This window comes from Cricetulus griseus, chromosome X (genome assembly GCF_003668045.3).
Source record: "Cricetulus griseus strain 17A/GY chromosome X, alternate assembly CriGri-PICRH-1.0, whole genome shotgun sequence".
Lineage (NCBI taxonomy): Eukaryota > Metazoa > Chordata > Mammalia > Rodentia > Cricetidae > Cricetulus > Cricetulus griseus.
Window position 1 is genome coordinate 37,467,683 of NC_048604.1, and position 19,937 is coordinate 37,487,619.

Here is a 19,937-nt window from a genome sequence, read left to right on the forward strand (position 1 = left end):
ACCATCAGAATCTCTTCCGCCTGCAGGGTCCTGCGCCCAAGACTTTCTTCTAGTCAATGAAAATATGCCTTGGGGAATATTTTAGCTTCTTTAATAGCTCACAGCTCAAACTGAGGCTGCTCACTCTGAGATTACACTAGACTGTGCACACAAACTCCTAGGGTTAATGACATTCCATAGTGATTGATTCTGTTCTTTCGAATATTGAAGACTTGCCCTCTATGAAAAGTACAATTCATATCTAGATCTATGTTGGGGAAAAGGGGTGAGCAGGGTTACTTTTATCCAGACTTCCATTGTTATAAGCTTCAAAAACTGGCTGATGTTCAGCAACATATTTGTTTATTGAGTCCTCAAAGGGGCCATCAAGGCTAAAAATAACAAAGCTTTATGTATAGTAGTTCTGTTGTATAAGGATCTGAGGACAGATTTCAAATTCCAGCCCTACTTCTTTCTTTGCTCAGTAGCTTTGGGCCATGTGGTGGCTTGAATAAGAATGGCCCCCATAGGCTCACATATTTGAATGCTTAGACAGTAGGAAGTGGAACACTTTGAAAGGATTAGAAGGATTGCAAGGTGTGACCTTATTGGAGAAATTGTGTCAGTGGGGGTGACTTTTGAGGTTTCAAAAACCCAACCAATCCCAGTGTCTGTCTCTCTCTGCCTGCTGCCTGCAGATCAGGATGTAGAACTCTCAGCTATATCACAAACACAACATCTACCTGTGTGCTGCCATGCTCCCCGCTATGCTGATAATAGACTAAACTTTTGAAACTATAAGCAAGCCCCAAATAAATGCTTTCAAAGTAAGTTTCTATGGCCATGGTGTCTCTTCACAGCAATAGAAAGTGACTAAGACAGGCCAGTTACTTAACTTTCCTTTGCCTAAGGATCCTAGTCTGTAAAATAAGATCAGTATGGTCACCTGATCTCAAAGTTGATGGGGGTTTTCTCACAAATGCATAAAGTGAAAACTGTCCAAAGATGGTATGTTAAACTTTTCACTGTTCTAATAGCACACCTGACACAAACAACTCAAAATGAAGAAAGATTTATTTTGGCTAATGATTTCTGAGATTTCAGTCCATGGGACGCTGGATCAGTTGTTTCTAGATAATAGTGACATGAAACATCATGGCAGAAGGGTGTGGTGGAGCAAATTTGTTCAACCTCTGGTACCCAAGAAGCATAAAGAGACTTACCAGAAGGAACCAAAGCGAGATGATATTTTGTTTATGATCTAACAAATAAAGCTTGCCTGAAGATCAGAGTGCAAAGCTAGCCACACTAGTCAGCCATACACCTTTAATCCCAGCAGCCATACTAGTTAACCATAGAGGCCAGGTTGTGGTGGTACACACCTTTAATCCCAGAACTAGAGAGGAATTATTAAACAGGAGGAGAAAGGAGTCAGTCAATCTGCAGTCACGCTGAGGACAGGATTGCCCCTTTTGTCTGAGCATTGGTAGTAAGAACTCTCTACCAATTGCTTTGCTTCTCTGATCTTTGTCTTTAACCCCAATATCTGTCTCTGGGTTTTTATCATTTGTGAAACACTACTTTCCCCCAAAAAACCACACCTCCAAAGTTTCCAGTGCCTCCCAAAATAGTGCTACCAGCTGCCGATCAAGTTTTCAACATAGAAGCCTATATTTAAGGGTCATTTCAGGTCTAAATTGTAACCTGAGGCCAGCACTATTTAAACCTCTCATTGTGTCCCAGAATCCAAATCCCCAGCTACAGCTGGCCTCTGTGTTCCATTCTGCAACTAGAGTGGGGTCAAGTTGTGGCCATACATGTCATGTAGCCAGCTGATCTCCACAAGGCAGTGTATCAGTCAAAGCACAAGAATTCTACTGGTATCTTCCCCCAAAGAACTTCAGAAAATTCTCAAGGAACATAGGTTCTATAACACGCAGGTAAGGGCAGGGGTTGATGATATATAAGTTCCCCTTGCTCGTGGGACCTTATTTTTATCCATATGTCAGTGAGGAATAGAAAACCATGAGCCATCATTTTTTTCAACTGACAAAATGGTCCTAAGTACATGGGTATATGATAGCCAGGCTCCACGAAGCTGCTGAGTGGCTCTTGAAACATTTCTAAATATAAATGCTAGGGTGGGTGGACAAGGGACTGGACTCTGAAAGAGTGTGATTGGCCTTCATCAGTTCCATTTATCTCTAGTGAGAAGAAAAAAGCCGAAGGAAGATGAGTGGCTGGGGGGAGAGAACTGAAGAACTGACATTGCTGTCCATTATCGTGGCCATAAGAAAATGAGTTTCATTTTGAAGACATTTCCCATCCAGTATGCATTTTACAGACATGAGTTGTGACTTCTGCATTACACATTTCTTTTTCAGTAGATTTTTGCTTGCCTTTCTGAGATATAAGCAACCCTAACTGAACATGAATATCCACACTCCACTAGGGTCTAGACTGAGCCAGATGTGAGCCAATGGGCAAAGAGAAGAGGGTGAAAACTGGGTCCCCTGAGGCTGATTGTCTCCCTGCCTAGAATGTGTGTTGCCCAACTTACTGTGCCTTTTTTCTGAGGCAACAGCACTAGTAATTGAGGCAGCATCTAGAGCCAGATTCTCACGTACAGTACTGTGGGGCTGCCAAAGTGTATGCCAGTTTTTGCTTTTCCTGAGAATATTTTCCCTCTCCCTGGAATTAGATCCAATGTTTAGGGTAATGGGGCAGCAGACTCAGAGAGGCTTTGGATTCTGTCCTTTGTGTCCTTGGCATTCCTTCTGCCACACTAGATAACTTGGCCAACAAGTCTCCTAGACTATTGAACCAGGGGACCCACTGCCTCTGACCGTTTCTCCCATCCTGCTTCCAAACTGTCACCAGCATAGATTTATAAAATATTTCAAATTTTATTATTCCTTCTGTTTTTAAAATATCTTTGAATATTATACTACAGTCATTATTATTGAACAAATAAATTGGTCCTATTTGTATAAAATTTCCCATTGTCCTGTTTCTTGTCTTCAAGTCATTTTATGTCTTATTTCAATTTGTTCTTCCTTGTTGTTTCTGCCCTTCCTTAATTTGGGTGGAATTTTAATGTGGGAAAAGGCCTTAAGTGTCCCTAAACAGTGACCAACACGTTATGTTGAAAGATCAGAAGTGTTGGAAAGATAGTTTTCCAATATGTATCCCAAAGCCTAAGTTTAATGCCCAGACTCAACTCCCAAAAAGTCTCTTCTTGCCCCTATACACACTGTGCATTACATTTCCACCTCCATCCACAAACACACAAAGTAAAGGTTAAAAAAACTTGAAGAACTCAATAAATCAAATTCTAATGTCCATAATTAATTCATTTTCACAAATGACCTTTATTTTATGATTACAAATGTAATACATGCTTACTGTGGTGAATCCAGAAATTACAGCGAACAGTAAAAAGAAGAAAATTAAAATAAAAACTATAACCCACCACCTGAAGGCAAACACTGTTCATATTATGTTCTAACTACCTATACCTGTTAAGACACCAAGACCCTTAAGAAGAGTGCTGGCCACAAAGCACAACAGCCAAGGGGAGCAAGGGCAATTGACAACTGAGGGCATCACCCAGAGGTCATAGCTAGAGATTCCACACTGAAGGACAAGGGCCATAAGCAAGAGATCAGAAGCTAACAACACAAGAACAAAGTCAGGTACTATAACACTGTAGTGAGATGGTGATTGCAAGGGTTTAACCCAGTACCAGTCACATGGCACATTACCAACAATTGTTAGCCATTACTATCACTATTAATAATACTATGGGTCAAAACAAATGGTTCAGGATGGAGACTATAAACAGGGCAAGGACCCTGGAGACCCATTTATGTACTATGAGTTGGGGCATATAACGATGAGTCTGCTGGTTTGAAAGGGTGGTATAGGAGTGGGTATCTCTCTCTCTCTTTATAGGCTCCCCCGCCAGGTGGAATAGGACAAGGATTTCCTCAAGTTTGCCTGATGACACGTGGCAAGACACTCTAAGGTGTTTTGAGGTAGGACATGATTTCTCCTGCCTAGACTTCTCCCTGGACCAAGAATTAGAAAAGGCCTTGATGATGATGATGATGATGGGAGCTCAGACCCTCATACACCATACATTCTTATAGTCCACACTGATTGTCAGGGCAGGTCACAGGCATGTAAGTGAAAGAGAAGGTCAAGGCAACCAAAAACAGGAGATAAAGTGGGATGTGCCTGGAGGGGAAGGCTGGAAGGTGAAGGCAACAAGGTTTATGATACAGTTGAATGGAATGGGTCCAGGAACCAGTCCTCAGGTTAGCAGCCAAGTCAGAAATCACGTAAGATTTCAAGTAGTACTACTTGGGGGCCTTCTGTGCACTCTGCCGAAGGTGGTCATGAAGACTTTCTTGGGGGTCTCCATGTTCTTTCAAGTAGTAACAGCGTTTGGGAACATGTTGGTGCTGTGAGAAAGGGGGAAAAAAGCATAAATAAGAACCACACTTCCAAGGACCAAAGGCATTCTGTCTGATTAAGTTCAGTAAGCCAGCAAGTCTAAGAACTGGCTAATTCATCAAATGTGTAAAAAGTGTGGCTAAGTGCTAAGTTAATGAAATCCTCTGATGACTTGAGTCCACAGCACATGTGACTAAAGCAGAACCCACTCCATAAAAAAAGTCTCTCCCTTAGAACTCGATTTCCAATATACAGAGAGCTGACATTGAGCCTACTGAGTTTCCTTATAATCTGAAGCCTCCAGTAACCTGAGTCAGACATTGTTTCTGAAAATGGCTAATATAACTAAAATAACTTCATATCTATACTCCCTGATAAAATTCTACATTGAGCTCTAATGGTATAGGAACTCAGTACCTCCTTCTTGGCTCTTTCTTTACTCAGCATGAAAGACTATGGGTGATAATCCATCATCGCTACTTCCTCATTTTTCTAATCAGAAAACATGAGCATATGTCCCCCCTGATTACCTCCTCAGTCTGCTGCTGAGAGCCCAGTTCACTCTCCATGGCCTCCTCATTGTTCCGCTTACAAGCTGTTGGCACAACTTGGCTTGAGTTGCCTGAGGAATCCTTCTCTTCAGCCAGCTGGCACTCAGTGTACAGAGACCTATCTATCAGTTCCTTCAGGCTGCCGGCCACCTTCAGAAAGATACGACCCATTTTGGTGGTAACAGCTTCCGAGAGTCCTTCCAGAAACCTGGTCCGTAGAATGGCATCAGACCAAGACAAATGTCGGGCCAGCAGCAGGAAGTCAGTGGCATACTGCCTGACTGACTTCTGGCCCTGCTTGGGATGGCAAAGAACAGCACTTAGAATGTCTATCTCAGACAGGGAGTCATATAAGCCCTGTGATCTTCTCAGGAAAGACTTATTTTCACTGGAGAGGGGGTTTCCTACCTCCATCTGCAAGATGGACCACCTCTCTGCTGCCCCCAGATGAAGAGATACCAGAAATGCCATTTTCTCAGAATCATCCAAAAACCCCTTCATTTGCTTCTCCTCATCAATCTCTTCGGCATCTTCCTCCACAGAGGATGAACCTCGGGCTGCTTCTTGCTCTTCTAAGAGGTAACAGAGTGCTGGGGTCAACATACCAAGGGACGGCACTTCTTTTGGTGGTGGCTTCTTCATTTCAGGGTTTGTGCCAGTCACGTGTGGTGTGCTCTTTGATCCAGGGGCTGTGGCTCTGAAGTGAGAGGTAGACGCCTCTCCGGAGTCTGTGGCTTTGATATTCAGAACAGGTGTCATTCCAAAAGCTGTTTGTGATGTGGACATTGTTCCAGGTGCTGGGGTCCTCATTAGTGGTGTAGACATCTCTCCAGAGGTTGGAGCTGCCATGTGTGGCATGGTTATCCCTCCTGAGGTTGTGTCCCTCAGTAGTGGCATGGACATCATTCCTGAAGCCGAGGATCTCATAAGAGGTGTAGATACTGCGCCAGAGGCCGGAGCTCTCAGTGGGGGATTAGTCATTCCCCCAGAAGCTGTATTTGTTGGCTGTGGCAAGGATGTAGCTCTAGAGCTCACAACTTTGGTTTGTAGGCTTGACATTGTCCCAGAAGACATGGTTTTCATTAGTGGCATAGACATCTCTCCACAAGTCATGGGTGACATCAAAGGCATAGGCATGGTTCCAGAGGCTGAAGCCCTCATTAGTGGCTTGGACATCTCTCCAGACGTCATAGCTGCCAGTTGTGTAGTGGACATAATTCCAGGGCCTGGAGCTCTCTCTAACTCTGTGGCCACAGCTCCAGCAGAGGGTCTCCTAAGTGTGGTAGATATGGTCGAAGAGGCTGGTGCTCTGACTGATGGTGGAGATATCCCTGCACCCGCTGGAGCTTGCATTGGGAGTGGGCATATGTCTCCACAAGCTGTGGCCATCATTTGAGGTATGGACTTTGCTCTAGAAGCTGTGGTTCTCATCGGTGGCATGGACATCGCTCCAGAATCTGTGGGTCTCAGGAGTGGTGTGGACTCTGATACAGGGACTGAAACTGTCATAGGTTGCATGGACATCATACTCGAGGCTGGAACTGTCATGTGTGGTGCAGATATTGTACCATAAACTGGGGCTCTTGGAGATGGTGCTATCTCTCCAGAAGCAGGAGGTCTCATTAGTAGTAGAGGCCTCTCTCCACAGGATGAGGCTTTTGAGAGCATTGTAGACATCTCTGATGAGTCTGAGGCTCTCATCAGGGGTGTTGTTCCAGAGGCCTGGGATCTCATCTGCATCCCTCCCAAAGCAACAGGTCTCATGAGTGGTGTAGATACTCCTCCAGAATCTTGAATGCTCATCGGCTGACTAGGCATCTTCTCAGAGGCTGTGGCTCTCATTAGTGATATTGATGTTGCTCCAGGACCTGGAACTCTTGCTAGAGGCTTGGACATGCCTCCAGAGGTGGTGGTTGTTATCTGTGATGTAGACATTGCTCCAGAAGCCGTGGCTCTCATGAGCGGTGTGGACATGCCTCCTAAGGCTGGGTCTGTCATCTGTGGCATGGACAGAACTCCAGAAGCTGTGTCTCTCATTAGTGATGTGGGCATTGCTCCAGAAGCTGCAGTTGTCATTTGCTGCATGAACATTCCAGAAGCTTTGGATGTCATTAGTGGCTTGGACAAGGCTCCAGAGCCTGGAGCTCTCATCTGTGGCATGGATATCACTCCCGAGGCTGTGTCTCTCATTAGCAGTGGAGATGATGATCCAGAGGTTTTGGCTGTCATTAGTGGGGTAGACATTGCTCCCGAGGCTGTGGCTCTCATTTGTGGTGTAGATGTCAGTCCTGAGGCTGTGGTTCTTATTTGTGATGTGGACATTGGTCCGGTGACAGGAGCTCGAATTTTCTGTGTGGACGCTGACCCAGAGGTTAGAGCTGATGATTGTGACACAGACATTATTTCAGAGGCTGTAGCTATACCTGGCTGGGTGGACATCACTCCAGAAGCTGAACCTCTTACTCGCTGTGCAGAAACTGCTCCATTTGCTGTGGTCTTCATAAAGCCTGTGGGCATTGTTCCAGGTGTTTTGGCCATTGTTAAATGTGTAGACATCACACCAGAGGCTGTGGTTGACATTTGTTCTGTGAACATTGCTCCAGGGCTTGTCTCAGCCATCAGTGGAATTGACATTGATCCAGAGACTGGAACTGTCTTTTGTGATGTAGACATATTTCCTGAGGCAGGAACTCTCGTTAGCTGTATGGGCATTGCCCCTGTATCAGAAGCTCTCACTGGTAGTGTGGGCATCATTCCAGTGGCTGGTACTCTTATTGGTGGAACAGACATGATCTCGGAGTTGATATTTTGTGTTACATCTGGGGACATCACTCCAGAACCAGGTGCTGGCATCAACTGAGTAGGCATCACTGTGGAAGTGAGGGCAGTCATTAGCAGTGGGGACATTGCCTCAGCATCTGGGGCCGGCTTTGGTAATGTGGCTATTTCTCCAGTATCTGGCATTGACAGCAGTGGTGTGGACATTGTTCCAGAGCCAGAAACTGGCATAGGCAGTGAAGACATGACTCCAGAGTCTGAACCTGACATGAGCACAGTGGGAATTCCTTCAGAGTCCTGGGGGTTTGTTGGCTGGGTTGCTGTTTCTCCAGAAGCTAGAGCTGACATTATCAGAGAGGATATCACTTCAGAGTCTGTGCCTGACATTAGCAGTGAAGATATCTCTCCAGAAGCCAAAGCAGTCATTAGCACTTTGGACATTGCTTCTGTGTCCTCATCGGTAATTTGCAACGGGGACATTGCTTCAGAGCCTGGAGCTGTCATCGGTGGTGTGGATGCCACTCCGGGGTTCATATCTGGAATCAGGAGTGGGGATATCTCACCAGGATCTGATCCTAGCATTAACGATGCCTCAGAGGATGAAGCACTCATTACAGGTGCAGACATCACTCCAGAGGACGGAACTGGCATTGCCAATGGTGATATCTCTGCAGAATCCGATGCTGCCATTAGTGCTGTGGACATTGTCCCAAAGTCAGGAATTGTCATCATCCCTGGAGACATTAACCCATAGTCTGAAGTAGACAACAATGGGGACAATGTTCCAGAATCGGAGGCCGGCATTAACAGTGGGGACAGTGCCCCAGAGTCTGAGACTGGCATTAGAAGTGGGGACAGCGTTCCTGAATCTGAGGCTGTCATTAGCAGTGGAGACAGTGTCCCAGAGTCTGAAGCTGACATCAGCTGTGGGGACAATGTCCCAGAGTGTGGTGCTCCCATGACAGGTGTGGAGGACAGACTGTCAAATGCAGTGGATGTCATCAATTGTGTAGATGTGCCTCCGAGATCTGAGGCTGAAGTTGAGACTGGAGGCAACTGCAACTGAGAAGGCAGAACTTGAACCTCTGCTCTTGTCTCTGCCATTGGTCTAGGGAAAGTTGGCCCCCTGTTTTGGGGGTCACCATTTTCCTCCCTCATCATATTGTTAAATCGTAATGAATGTAATGGTACTGACATATCTGCCATGGCTACAGGACAGGGGAGATGGAGACTCTAACGTGTTGACATCAGGGTCCTGATGAAGCCCACAAATCAAGGGAACCTGTAAAAGAGAAAGAAGTTTAAAGGTCAAAAGCCACTTTCAGGAATATATTACAATAACTCAGAGATACCTGCTTTTAGGAGTTGTCATGTATATGGCTTTGAAGGTTGGTCTATCAGTTTGAAGAAACCATATAGCAAATATCACAAAGCTGGAACAACTTTCCCTTCAAACTCTGTCCTTTTTAAATCAACCCACCCAGGTACACACCACAGCCTCCATGTTTATAAATGGCATTAACTGGCTCCAGAGCCAGGGAAACCCTGTCTCAAATGAGTCAGCAGCACCACCTTCTGGCCAAGTACAAGAAGTTCATGTTTTGGGGCTATGCTTTTTCGCTACAGGTACTGGTAGGCAAGGATCAGAGAGCTCTTTACTCCATGATAATTATTAGTTCTTAATGTTCATTGAATCCCAATAGTTTAACCCAGATTTTACTACTATGATATCCCTGAATGTCTTTCTCAGGAAAAGTAGCACATTTATCTGATGAATGACTAAAAATAGCATTCCACAAAGTAAAACCTTGCTTAATATTATCATCATTATCGCTATTAATAACAGCAACCACTACAATATCAGTTACTTAGTAGATGCATGAATGGCACTGTACTTTAACTGTACAGAACTTTAAACAGCCTGTGATATGCAAGACTTTGCAGGCCTGATTCTACTTGGGTCTTAAATAGTCTTATTATTCCCATTGTACCAGTTTTCTAAGGTTAGCAAGAGTTGTAGCTAAAATAAGACCACTGTGATGGTAACACTGTATCTTTATGTCTTCATCCTTTCCTTGAAGTTTCATGGTCTTTGGTCCCACTGGGCGAGCATGTAACTGTTTGTCTGACATCCTAGACTAGAAACCAATCGCAGCTTAGTCTTAGTCAATGTGCAGTAAATTCAAGTTTACCTGTTTACCTGAGAGTGGGGCTGGTCACTCCCATAGCCTCACCTCTCTGACCTGCTTCCATAAGCAGCCACAGAAGTGGTGCTTTGACACACCAGTTGTAGACCTATGGAGCCCGATCATGCCCTAAAAAGAAGACTGGATACTTTGAGGAAATGTCAAAGAAATCATCAATCTCAGGGTTTTGTGCCTCCATCACAATTGGAACACTGACAGCAGAAATACCAACAGCAGGCAATACTTGAGCATGCACTGGCTGGTAGTTCTGCTAGGCACTTTACCTGTCTCACATCATTTGATCCCCACAGTAACCCTCCGAGATTTTTGGCAGTCCTCCCTCTTACAGATGGGAGAAAGAAGACACACAGAAACTTGATCATTTGTGTGTGGTTTGAGAGATTCTCAGGCCCATCCAATTCTATAGGCCCCTACTCCTCACTAATAGGCTGTAGTGATTCTCTTCTTTCCGTCCTCAACCCCGTTGACTAGATAACCCCAAGGTAAGGTGTCCAAGAAATACTAGAGTCCTGCTGATACCTCAGTTACCTTAATCTTAATTCATGCTTTGGAAAAGATGAGTCAAAAGATCTTCCAACTCCATCTTCCAGCATCAAATAATCCCTGTCCATACCATAATTTTCCACTAGACACTCAGAAAGATCTTACCTTACCAGTGACAGAGAAGAGTGTCCTTTGCACTGTAGCTCTTTTGGTGTGACTTATACCCCATGCCAATTCATTACAGCAAGGCCCAATACCCGCAGCTGTTCTCAGCAATCTCCCTTAGCTATCCCCTGCCACACACCCCTCTTGCCTGCCTGCCTGCCAGCCTGCTGGCCCGCCCACCCGCCCCACTGCTCTTGACTTGCTAGTGCATGCTCTGGCTCTCTGGTCCCAGATTCCTGCCTCTATATAGGCTTTGACATTTGCCTCTGGCCACCTTTCACTTGTCAGCCCTCCAGAAGTTCTGCCTTAGCTCTTGGCCTCTGTAACCCTACCCCTCTGCCCCTTGCTCCCAGGAATCCCACCACCTCTACTGCACACCGCTATGGCCATCTCTAGCTACCCCAAAGAGGATAGATTGTTACAATTAAAGAAATGAACAAGAAAGTGTCCTTGATCAGGAAATGAAACGTGTATGCTCTCTGCAACTGGGCAGGCACAGCTACTCTGGGTCCTAGACAATGCAGTTGGCCAGACCAATGCAGACTGACTCAGTGTTAGTGGTAAGAACCAGAGCTGAGTGTCCAGAGAAGCAGCATCAGTGGTACTCAATGAAGTTCAAGGATAGGAAAAGGAGGATGGGAAGAGACTGGGTGTAGGGGCTGGGAAGTGAAAACCTTAACAGTGACCCACAGTCATGAGCATTTTTAAAGGTCAATATTCCCTAGTGATGGAGACAGAGAGAAATCTGGTGGCCACTGCCCATTCTGAAAATGTAGGATTCAACAGGAAGCTCCATAGGTTTCAAACATCTGGCAAGAATGTCAGACTTGAGTATACCCAGTGAGGACCCATCTCATATGAACAAGGATGAAGCCTGCTTCCTAGAAGCAGGGCACAAAATCAGAGAAGAAGTACAGAAAAGTAACCAGAGTGCCCCCCTCTTATTTTTTCAATACTGAGGATGCATCCCAGGGCCGCATACACGCTACCCAAGCATTCTACTACTGGGACACACCCCCAGGCCCACTCCAGACTTTTAGATTAGTGCTACTTAAGCATCCATTTAGTCTAGGGGCAGAATTGGCCATTACACTTGAGACAGTCAGGTGAAGTTCAGGGGACTTAGGTTTACGGACTCAAACTTTGTTAGCAGAAGAGTCATTTAAAATTATCAACCAACAGTGACTCATAATAAGCAGCAGACCATAATGAGCCTTTGGGCTACATACTAGATACATATTTCATTATGTAGGCTTCCCACCCACATGTGGAAGGCAGGTACTGCTGCCATTCTCATTTTACAAATAGAAAAATAGGCTTTGGGGGGGAAGGGTCACAGAATTAGTCCTAATGGGAAAAACTGAGTTTGAGCCCTGATCACTTGGCTTCTGAAATTATTTTCTGTTTAAATTCATGATTAGAAACACTCAAAATGCTCTACTCACTGCCAGGTGCCCACCCCACCAAGGAAGTAAATTTTCTCAGCACAAGTGGTTAAATTGCAGCAGTAGCCGTGGTGATGGTGGTGGCAGTCTTAGTAATATCTGGCTGGCCCTGAATACTGTTCTCATATGTCAAGACTTGTGCTAAGGGCTTCATGAGTGTTCTCGTTTGCTCTGTACAACTGCCCTTTGAGCTAGACCCTTGTAATTCCCAGTTTACTGATAGGAAAGTTGAGCTTCAACAGGTGTTATGGTTTAAATGTGAAGTGTTCCCCAACATATGTTCGTGCATTTGAACACCTGCTGGTGGGACTGTGTTGGAAGATTATGGAACATTTGGGACTTTGGGCCCTAGTTGGTGGACATAAGACACTGATGGTGGGCTTTGGGAATGAGCTCTGCCCTCTTTCCAGTCTTGCTCTCTATTTCCTGGCTCATTCAGATGGGAGGTACTGTCACCTCTTCATGCTGCAGACCAGTGACGCCCAGCCACCATGCCTTGCACGTGCTGACATTTGGACCCCTGAAACTGTGAATCCTCTTAAGTTGCTTCTATCAAGATTTTTTTTTTCGGTGACAAGAAAAGTAACACAGTAGGTGACATTAAAAAAAAAAAGGAAGTTCACTACTTACACTACTCAAAATGAAGCTTTCCAATCAGTCTCCCCTGAATGAAAAATCAGTCATAGAAAACCCATTTTAAGGTTGGAAAGAAGGCTCAGTAAGTTAAGAAAAAGCACTTATGATACAAGGCTGATGGGCTGAGCCTAATGCCCAGAACCCGAGGTGGAAGGAAAGAATCAACTTCAAAAGTTATTCTCAGACCTCCATATGCACTCCATAGAAGCATACATGACTGCACTCACAACACACAGCAATAATAATAGTAATAATAATAACAACAACAATAATAATAATATTTAAAGGAAAACACATTATTTTAATAATGGCTTCATAACAACTATTGTTAATATTATTATTGTACCTAATGATTAAAGCTAACAACTACTGTGTCAGGTACTGTACTAAATTCATTACTTACTTATGTGATCCCATCTAATAAAGCATCCCTATGAGGTGTTACTATACCTTCATCATCCAGGTGAGAACCCAAAAGCACAGAGACCTTAACTAACTTTCCCAACATCACCCAGATACAGAAAGAAGGCAACCTCTGAAAACAAAAAGCTGGAAATATCCTGAATACCTGATGCTAGAGCACAGCTGTTTAATGGTTAAATAAGTCATGGTACAATTTAGCAGCCCCTAATGTATCTACTAAGAATTCAAATTTAGTGTGGGCTTAGTCACAAGATCCTTTTAAAATACAGTAAATGCATGTGCTTCTACTCTGTGTGGAGTTGTACACACATGTCATCCCAGAACTAAGAAGTCTGAGTGAGGAGGACTGACAATTGGAGGCCGCCTCTAAATTGAGGGTGTCTCAAAAGAATAAAACCGAAGTTGTTTTAAATGTGCGTATTTTAATAAGACTTGGTGAAATGATGATATAATTACATTTCCCCAGAAAGTTAAAGTCTAGAAGAGCATACCCAAATATTAAGAGTAACCATACTTGAATGGCAGTATTAGGTGATACTTTTATTTTCATTTTCCTTATCTGTATTTTCTCATTTGACTAAAGTCATCCCATTATACTTATTATTCACAAAGAAAATAAACAAAAGTTACTTTCTCTTTATAAACATGTCTGGTTCCCTATGGCTCTATGTCTAGCCCTTTCCGGTCATCTGCATGCACTCTCCAGGGATCCCCCACATTACCCCACAATCAACCTTTCTCCCCTCCCCAAAAGCTTAAGAGTTACACCACTTGGCCTTTCCTTCTGACATGACCTCTAAAATCGTGTCTTGGGTGGCTTGCTATTATTCAGTTTTTCTTGGTTTATATTTAAAATGATTCCTTCTAACTTCTATTTCGGTTTAATACACAAGTAATCTAGGAATTTAGTCTTAAGATTAAAAACTTGAAATCTCAGTCCAGATAAAGTCCTGAGACTACCCCACCCTGCTTCCCCACAAGTCCCACTGCTCGCTCTGCTCATAGTTGGGTGTGTCTCCTTCCAAACTTTTTCTACTTGCAACGGCATTCAGAGTTTATATCATGCAATTGCTTCCAAAAACCCAGTGTGTGCAAAAAGCTACAGCTAGAAAACCATGCTGGCCACACCAGGGTTTCATGTTCTGGTCAACTGTGACAATTTTCATCAGCTTGCTGCTAAGAAGGCTACTGAGAGAGGGCTATTGCATGCTCAGCCCATTTGGGCATAGACTTCTGTTTTATTAAAGTAGAGAGTCTCTAGAACCACAGAAAATGAAGGTTTCCTAAGGCAGGCAAAGTCCACAAATTGCTGCTTAGCATCTCTCAGATCCCTCACGTACCCACCCAGTCTCTATTGATCAATACTGATAGGAGGTGTCGAGATCCTGCCGCCTTGCAAGAGGTAATTGAGTTTGGGGTATTGCAAGGCTAGCTGCTTGGGGAAATAAGAATAAACAAGAGACTGTTCAATATGTCAACAAATAGCTTTCTAGCTGTTGAAAATGAGCCTGCCTCTAGATTCCCAACAATATCTCCCCCAGTCCTAGTGAACACACACCCAGTTACCTGAAAACAGAGAAGCTTAAATTGAGCTCTAGTTCGGGGTCTTCTACCTTCCCCCATCATTTAGGAGAGAAACATACGTGCGCGCGTGCGCGCACGCGCACGCACACACACACACACACACACACACACACACACACACACACACACACACACTTTGCTCTCTATCAGCTTTGACACTTGAACTGCCCACCCGGTTCACTATAGATGAAGTGGAGAATGGCTAGCATTTACCAAGTCCTTGCTTTGCCAGACACTGTGATAAGCATTTTATACACACTATATTATTTTATTGCACAAAACACCAATAAAGTGGAGGAGTTGCCCCCACTTTATAAATCAGAAAAACAACTAAAGTAGAGAGAAATTAAAATGCAGTAACTTACCTTGGCTCTTACAGCTGAGAGGGAGTGAAGCTGGGCTTGTCACTCGGGTCTGTCTGACTCAGCCAATGCTCTGAGCTCACGGGAGAGTCACACACTGTCTTTCAGTCTCTGAAGGGCTGTCATATGGAAGAGAGGGTAGGTGTGTTCTGGGTAGCTCCAAAGAAAAGGATTTGACTGTTAGCTGGGAATTGCGCTTTCATTGGATGTGCTGCAAATTCCCCCAAACAACATGTATATGCATGTTCAACTCTATGGGGAAAAGAACATTAAAAGAAGAGCAAACGGAACTGCCTTACATTAGGTGCCGTCCTGAAGGATCTGTGGAATCAGAGAGAACAGGGGAATACAAGAGGACTGCAAATGGGCAGTGTCCCAATTTTCTTAAATAAGGAAACTACATAGCAGTGTACTGTAAACTCCAGAGCTGTAAGCTTGCTGTCAATCCTTGGAGAGATTCTGCTACAGATTATGAAGCAGGTAATTTATAAGCACTTACAATGGAAGTGGCATCAGGAGGTACCTAGAGGTACTCACAGGACTCTACAAATGAGACCAGGCTCCCAGACTATTTATAGCAATTGCAAAGCCCCAAAAGTGGGAGACTGACACTGGGTTACTAGATTTTTCTTTTTCCAAGGAAAGGCATTAAGAAACAAAACAACCCCAAATTATTATTCCCTAAAGAGAAAGGACTTTCTTTAACACACCACAAGAGAAGGAAATAATCTCAGAAGAAAATACAGTCCTTTCAGCACAACACATTTGTCTCCTTTTTACAAATCATTTACTACAGTCCTCAGGATTTCTCCTTGCAGCGGCGGCGGGGGGCGGGGGGGGGGGGACAGGACACACTGCTGCAATAATCCTGGAGAATGGGAACTTGTCCAAGGACCTGCTTCAGGGAGTCACTCAGAGTTAAGACATCAACATATACAAGACCCGATACCTGTAACACAGGAAGTCTTTCTGGCCAGGAGAGAGGAGAAGAGTGTGACCTTAGCCTAAGTGAGAACATAAGCATAGATAAAGTATCCACAGGAACAAGTCACAGAAAGAAAAGTTGCCAAGTGGGAAGGAAAGCCCAGCTGAGGCCGGACTTGGCCAAGACATTTGACCTGTGCTACCCCTTGGACCATACAGCTCCCTTGTAGGAGTAAGTGCCTGATACCATTAAGTATTTGTACCACAAATTAGTTTCTGACCTGATGATCTCCACACACCCTTCACACTATGACTTGTCTTCTCAAGGCCGACTTTCTAAATGCCAAAGAATACAAAGCAGGCGAAATACCAGTTTCCAGAGCCAGGAGCTAGTTCTAGAAGGGATTCTCTTGCTGGGGCCCGCTCCAGTTCCACACTTTTACATATGCTGTAAATAAAGTCACTGGTGGGATTCTTACACAGCTTTTCTAGAGCTGAGAAGCCTAGCAGGAAGGTTTACATTTGAAGTCCCACGGTTTACAATATGTCTGTCTGCATTTGGTCATTTTCTCTCATGGTCTTTGCTGCCAGTTCACTAGGTTCCAGCAGTTTGTGCTTCTCATGTAAAATCCTCACAGACCATATGCTCACTGGGAGCTCTGCGCCCTGAATAACAGATACCTTCCTCTACACAGCGGCAGAGCAACCATCCCGTTCCTGTCCTCAGCTTTCAAATGACTATAGCATGGTACAGTCCTTTGATGAGCAAAGAGGAAGAATCTGCCTCCTTTCTAAATGTTTTTAAATTGCAATTTGCCAATGTCTATTGACACTGTCCTTGTTTCTGAAGGTGACCAAAACACAGTATACACTGCTTGCTATATCCCCTAAAACTACATTTCTCAAAATAAACGTATGGCAGGGAGTCTGTGCATCAGTTTCCCCATAGGAGAAGCAGGAAAAAAAATGCAAACTCCATTGCCAGGGGACTCAGTTTTCAAGAGTAAGATGTAGAAAATAAGAGCTGAGGCCAAGAAATATGCAATTTAAGCCATGATTCCCAATCCCTTGCTCTTAAGAACCGTTTCTCTGATTGTGGGTGGGAGTGTGTTTCATTTTTGTTTTTTAACACTAAGTCTTGTTATGTAGCCCAAGCTGACCTCAAATTTATGATGATCCCCCTGCCTCAGTATCCTGCATGCTGGGATTACAAGTGTGAGCCACCATACCCAGATAGAGCATGTTCTCTGATTTTACCATCATACAAGCCTGAGCTGGAACCCCGTACTTCTAGTCACTTCTTAATTATTCAGAATAATCGCAGGCCTATCTCATACCTCTTTAAGAGCTTTAAAGAAAACAACATGTATAGAGTGTCTGGCAAATGAGCTGAAGCTCAGTAACCTCCCTTCGTTCTGTTTCTTCACAGACTCTGCCGCCTGCCTTCTCTCTCGGCTCAGCTTCTGCCTCTGTTGCCAAACTGCTCACTCTTTCGTGGTCTGGTATTCAAACTCACCAAGAGAGAGATTCTCATTGGTCCAATTTTAGTTACCACTGTACTTGGTGGGCAAAGTTGTCATCCCTGGTTCCATCATAGGTTCCCTGCCAGCCTATAGAATGACTGCGCAAGGATCAGGTGCCCATTGCTTGCTCAATCAGCTCTGGGCTGGGGGAAGGGGGGAGCAGAATCACGTGGTACCAAACATAGCCACCTATTCATAAGAAACTGCTATTTCCCTCAGCTAGGGTCTGTGGATAGAAACTCCTTAGAGGGGGCCCATGGGTGTGGCAGGAATTCTGAGGCTTAGCCGGTCCAGCACACCTAGGCTGCTCATTTATCCAGCCTGCCAAAGGAATGAAGCATTCAAGTTAACTGAAGTCTCTTTTTAATTCCAACTTTTCATCTCCACCAGGCCAGAAACAGCAGTTAAAAAAAAAAGCTAGAAAAAAAATAGACCACAGTTAAGGAGGGGAAAACTTAACCCTAAAAAGAGACCTGTTTCTAGAACACGTTTTTTCAGTTTTCAAAGTACTCTCACATCCGTCTCCACATTGCAGAGCTAACAGACTGGCAGCAACCAGCTAGATCCAGACTAGAGACAGATTTTATTTGACCCACACAAGTTTTTTTTTTTAACATTTTTAATTAGTTGCCAACACTTAAAAGTCAGGAGATTTCCCATAAAACCCTGGATTTCTGGCTTCTCTGGGAAAAACAGAACGATTTAGATCCTCATTCCATCATGACAAGTGTCAGCTGGGACTGAGAAGGCTGCTCCTTGTGGATGGGGCATGAGCTCACTGTATCCTCCCAGCCACCTTTACTTTCTCACAGTGACCTACTTGGCCCCTGTAAGTCAGTTTTTGAAGTTACATAACTTCTGAGAGTTTATTCTGTCCTTCCAGCACATGGGTCCTGGGGATAGAACTCGGGTTGTCAGCCTTCAAGCCGGCATCTTTACCCACTGAGCCACCTCACTGCCCCTATTATAGACTTCTGAAGCCCTACCCTATCTGAGTCCCTTGGATTAGGTAGGTAAAGTGGAAGCCAGCACAAATTCTGAATCCTGACTGGGTTGGAATCTGCACTTTGCTCTTTACGTTTGGGACTGTGGGCACGTTACACAGCTCACTCAACTTTTCTTTGCTCATCTGTAAAATGGGTGTGGTAATAATATCATCTAACTCGAAGACATATTGGTTCAACTAAATGAGTAAACTGTCCTTAGAACACTAACCAACTAGCTAGAATATGAGAAGCATTAAATACCTATGCAGTTCCTCTCTCTCTCTCCTTCCCTCCTCTCCCTCCTCTGTGTTTCTCTGTCTCTGTCTCTCTCCTTCCCTCCCCTCTCTGTGTCTCTCTCTGTGTCTCTGTCTTTCTGTCTCTCTGTGTATCTATTCTCCTTCTCCTTCTTCTTCTCTTCCCTCCCTTCCTCCTTCCTTCCCTCCCCACCTCCCCACTTCCATATGTAGAAATCCTCAGCCCCAAGTCATAGTCTGGTTAAGTTACCCAGACTAGCCTAGAACTTGAGGATGCTTTACCCTCTAGAGTTCCTACAGATAGGCCTGTTCCACCAGGCTTAGCTTTCTACCAATTTCTACTCTGGCCTACAATTTCCTTATGTGCCTCTCTGACATTTCAAAGTTTCTGAAAGCTAACATTTTTTGTAGCAAGCTCATTTGGTAGCAAAACTGGACGTGGATTGATACTAAGCTATTTATCCTATTTTGAAATGTTGGTGTGTGCTTTCACCAGGTACTCTCCCAGAGTCCATTAGCTTGTGTTGTTTAGTATGCATTTTATGCACCAAATTGCTTTACAAAAGCCCCCAAATTTGGAACTACAAAAATTTATTATGACTAGTTTGTATACCTACACAGCAGATAGGAAAACCTAGCTAGCTCCAGAATAGTAAGTAAAGCAACTTTCTCAAAGCCTTGTGACTTAAAAGCAGAAACAGTTTGGAGCACTAGGCACGAAGCCCATCGTGGCTAGTACTCTTTTAAGTATGCCCTGGTGTCACAATAGGTATATTGATTCAGGTAACTGCTACCAGGCAGGGACCCCTGAAGAGCAGAAGCCTATCACCATTTACTGAGAATGACAAAGTCTACTCCAAGTAGCATTCTTTCATCTCTCTACATTAATCTTTGCTATGTACCATTGGGATAAAATTAGGATATAGATTATTGTCTTCTTTTTTAACAGAAAAGGAAACTGAGGCCCAGAGAAGAGAAGTAATTTACTCAGATTCACACACCAAGAAAAAAGGCAGAACTGAAACTCAAAATCCAATTCTGTGCTTTTCCTCCTTAAGCTCATGTCCAGTCCAACAGTGGCATACACTGACCTTTTAACATACTGACCCTCACACTCTGCAGACAGTCCTAAAGTTTGCAACATACCTGATGAAAGGAGAGTTTCCCAAGATCTCAGCA

At 44.2% G+C, this 19,937-nt stretch overlaps 1 protein-coding gene across 1 annotated transcript in view; it reads right to left on the reverse strand.

Annotated features, from left to right (window-relative positions):
- Positions 1-3,319: 3,319 nt before the first annotated feature.
- The window catches only part of Rtl9 (retrotransposon Gag like 9), a 42,353-nt gene continuing 25,735 nt past the window's right edge, over positions 3,320-19,937 (reverse strand). Inside the window, exons 2-4 of the mRNA XM_027433634.2 lie at positions 15,075-15,190; positions 4,968-9,048; positions 3,320-4,445 (exon numbers count right to left, since the gene is read on the reverse strand). Coding sequence (XP_027289435.1) covers positions 4,341-4,445; positions 4,968-8,972 — 4,110 coding nt within the window. The 5' untranslated portion in view covers positions 8,973-9,048; positions 15,075-15,190 and the 3' untranslated portion in view covers positions 3,320-4,340. The remainder of the gene's footprint in view (positions 4,446-4,967; positions 9,049-15,074; positions 15,191-19,937) is intronic.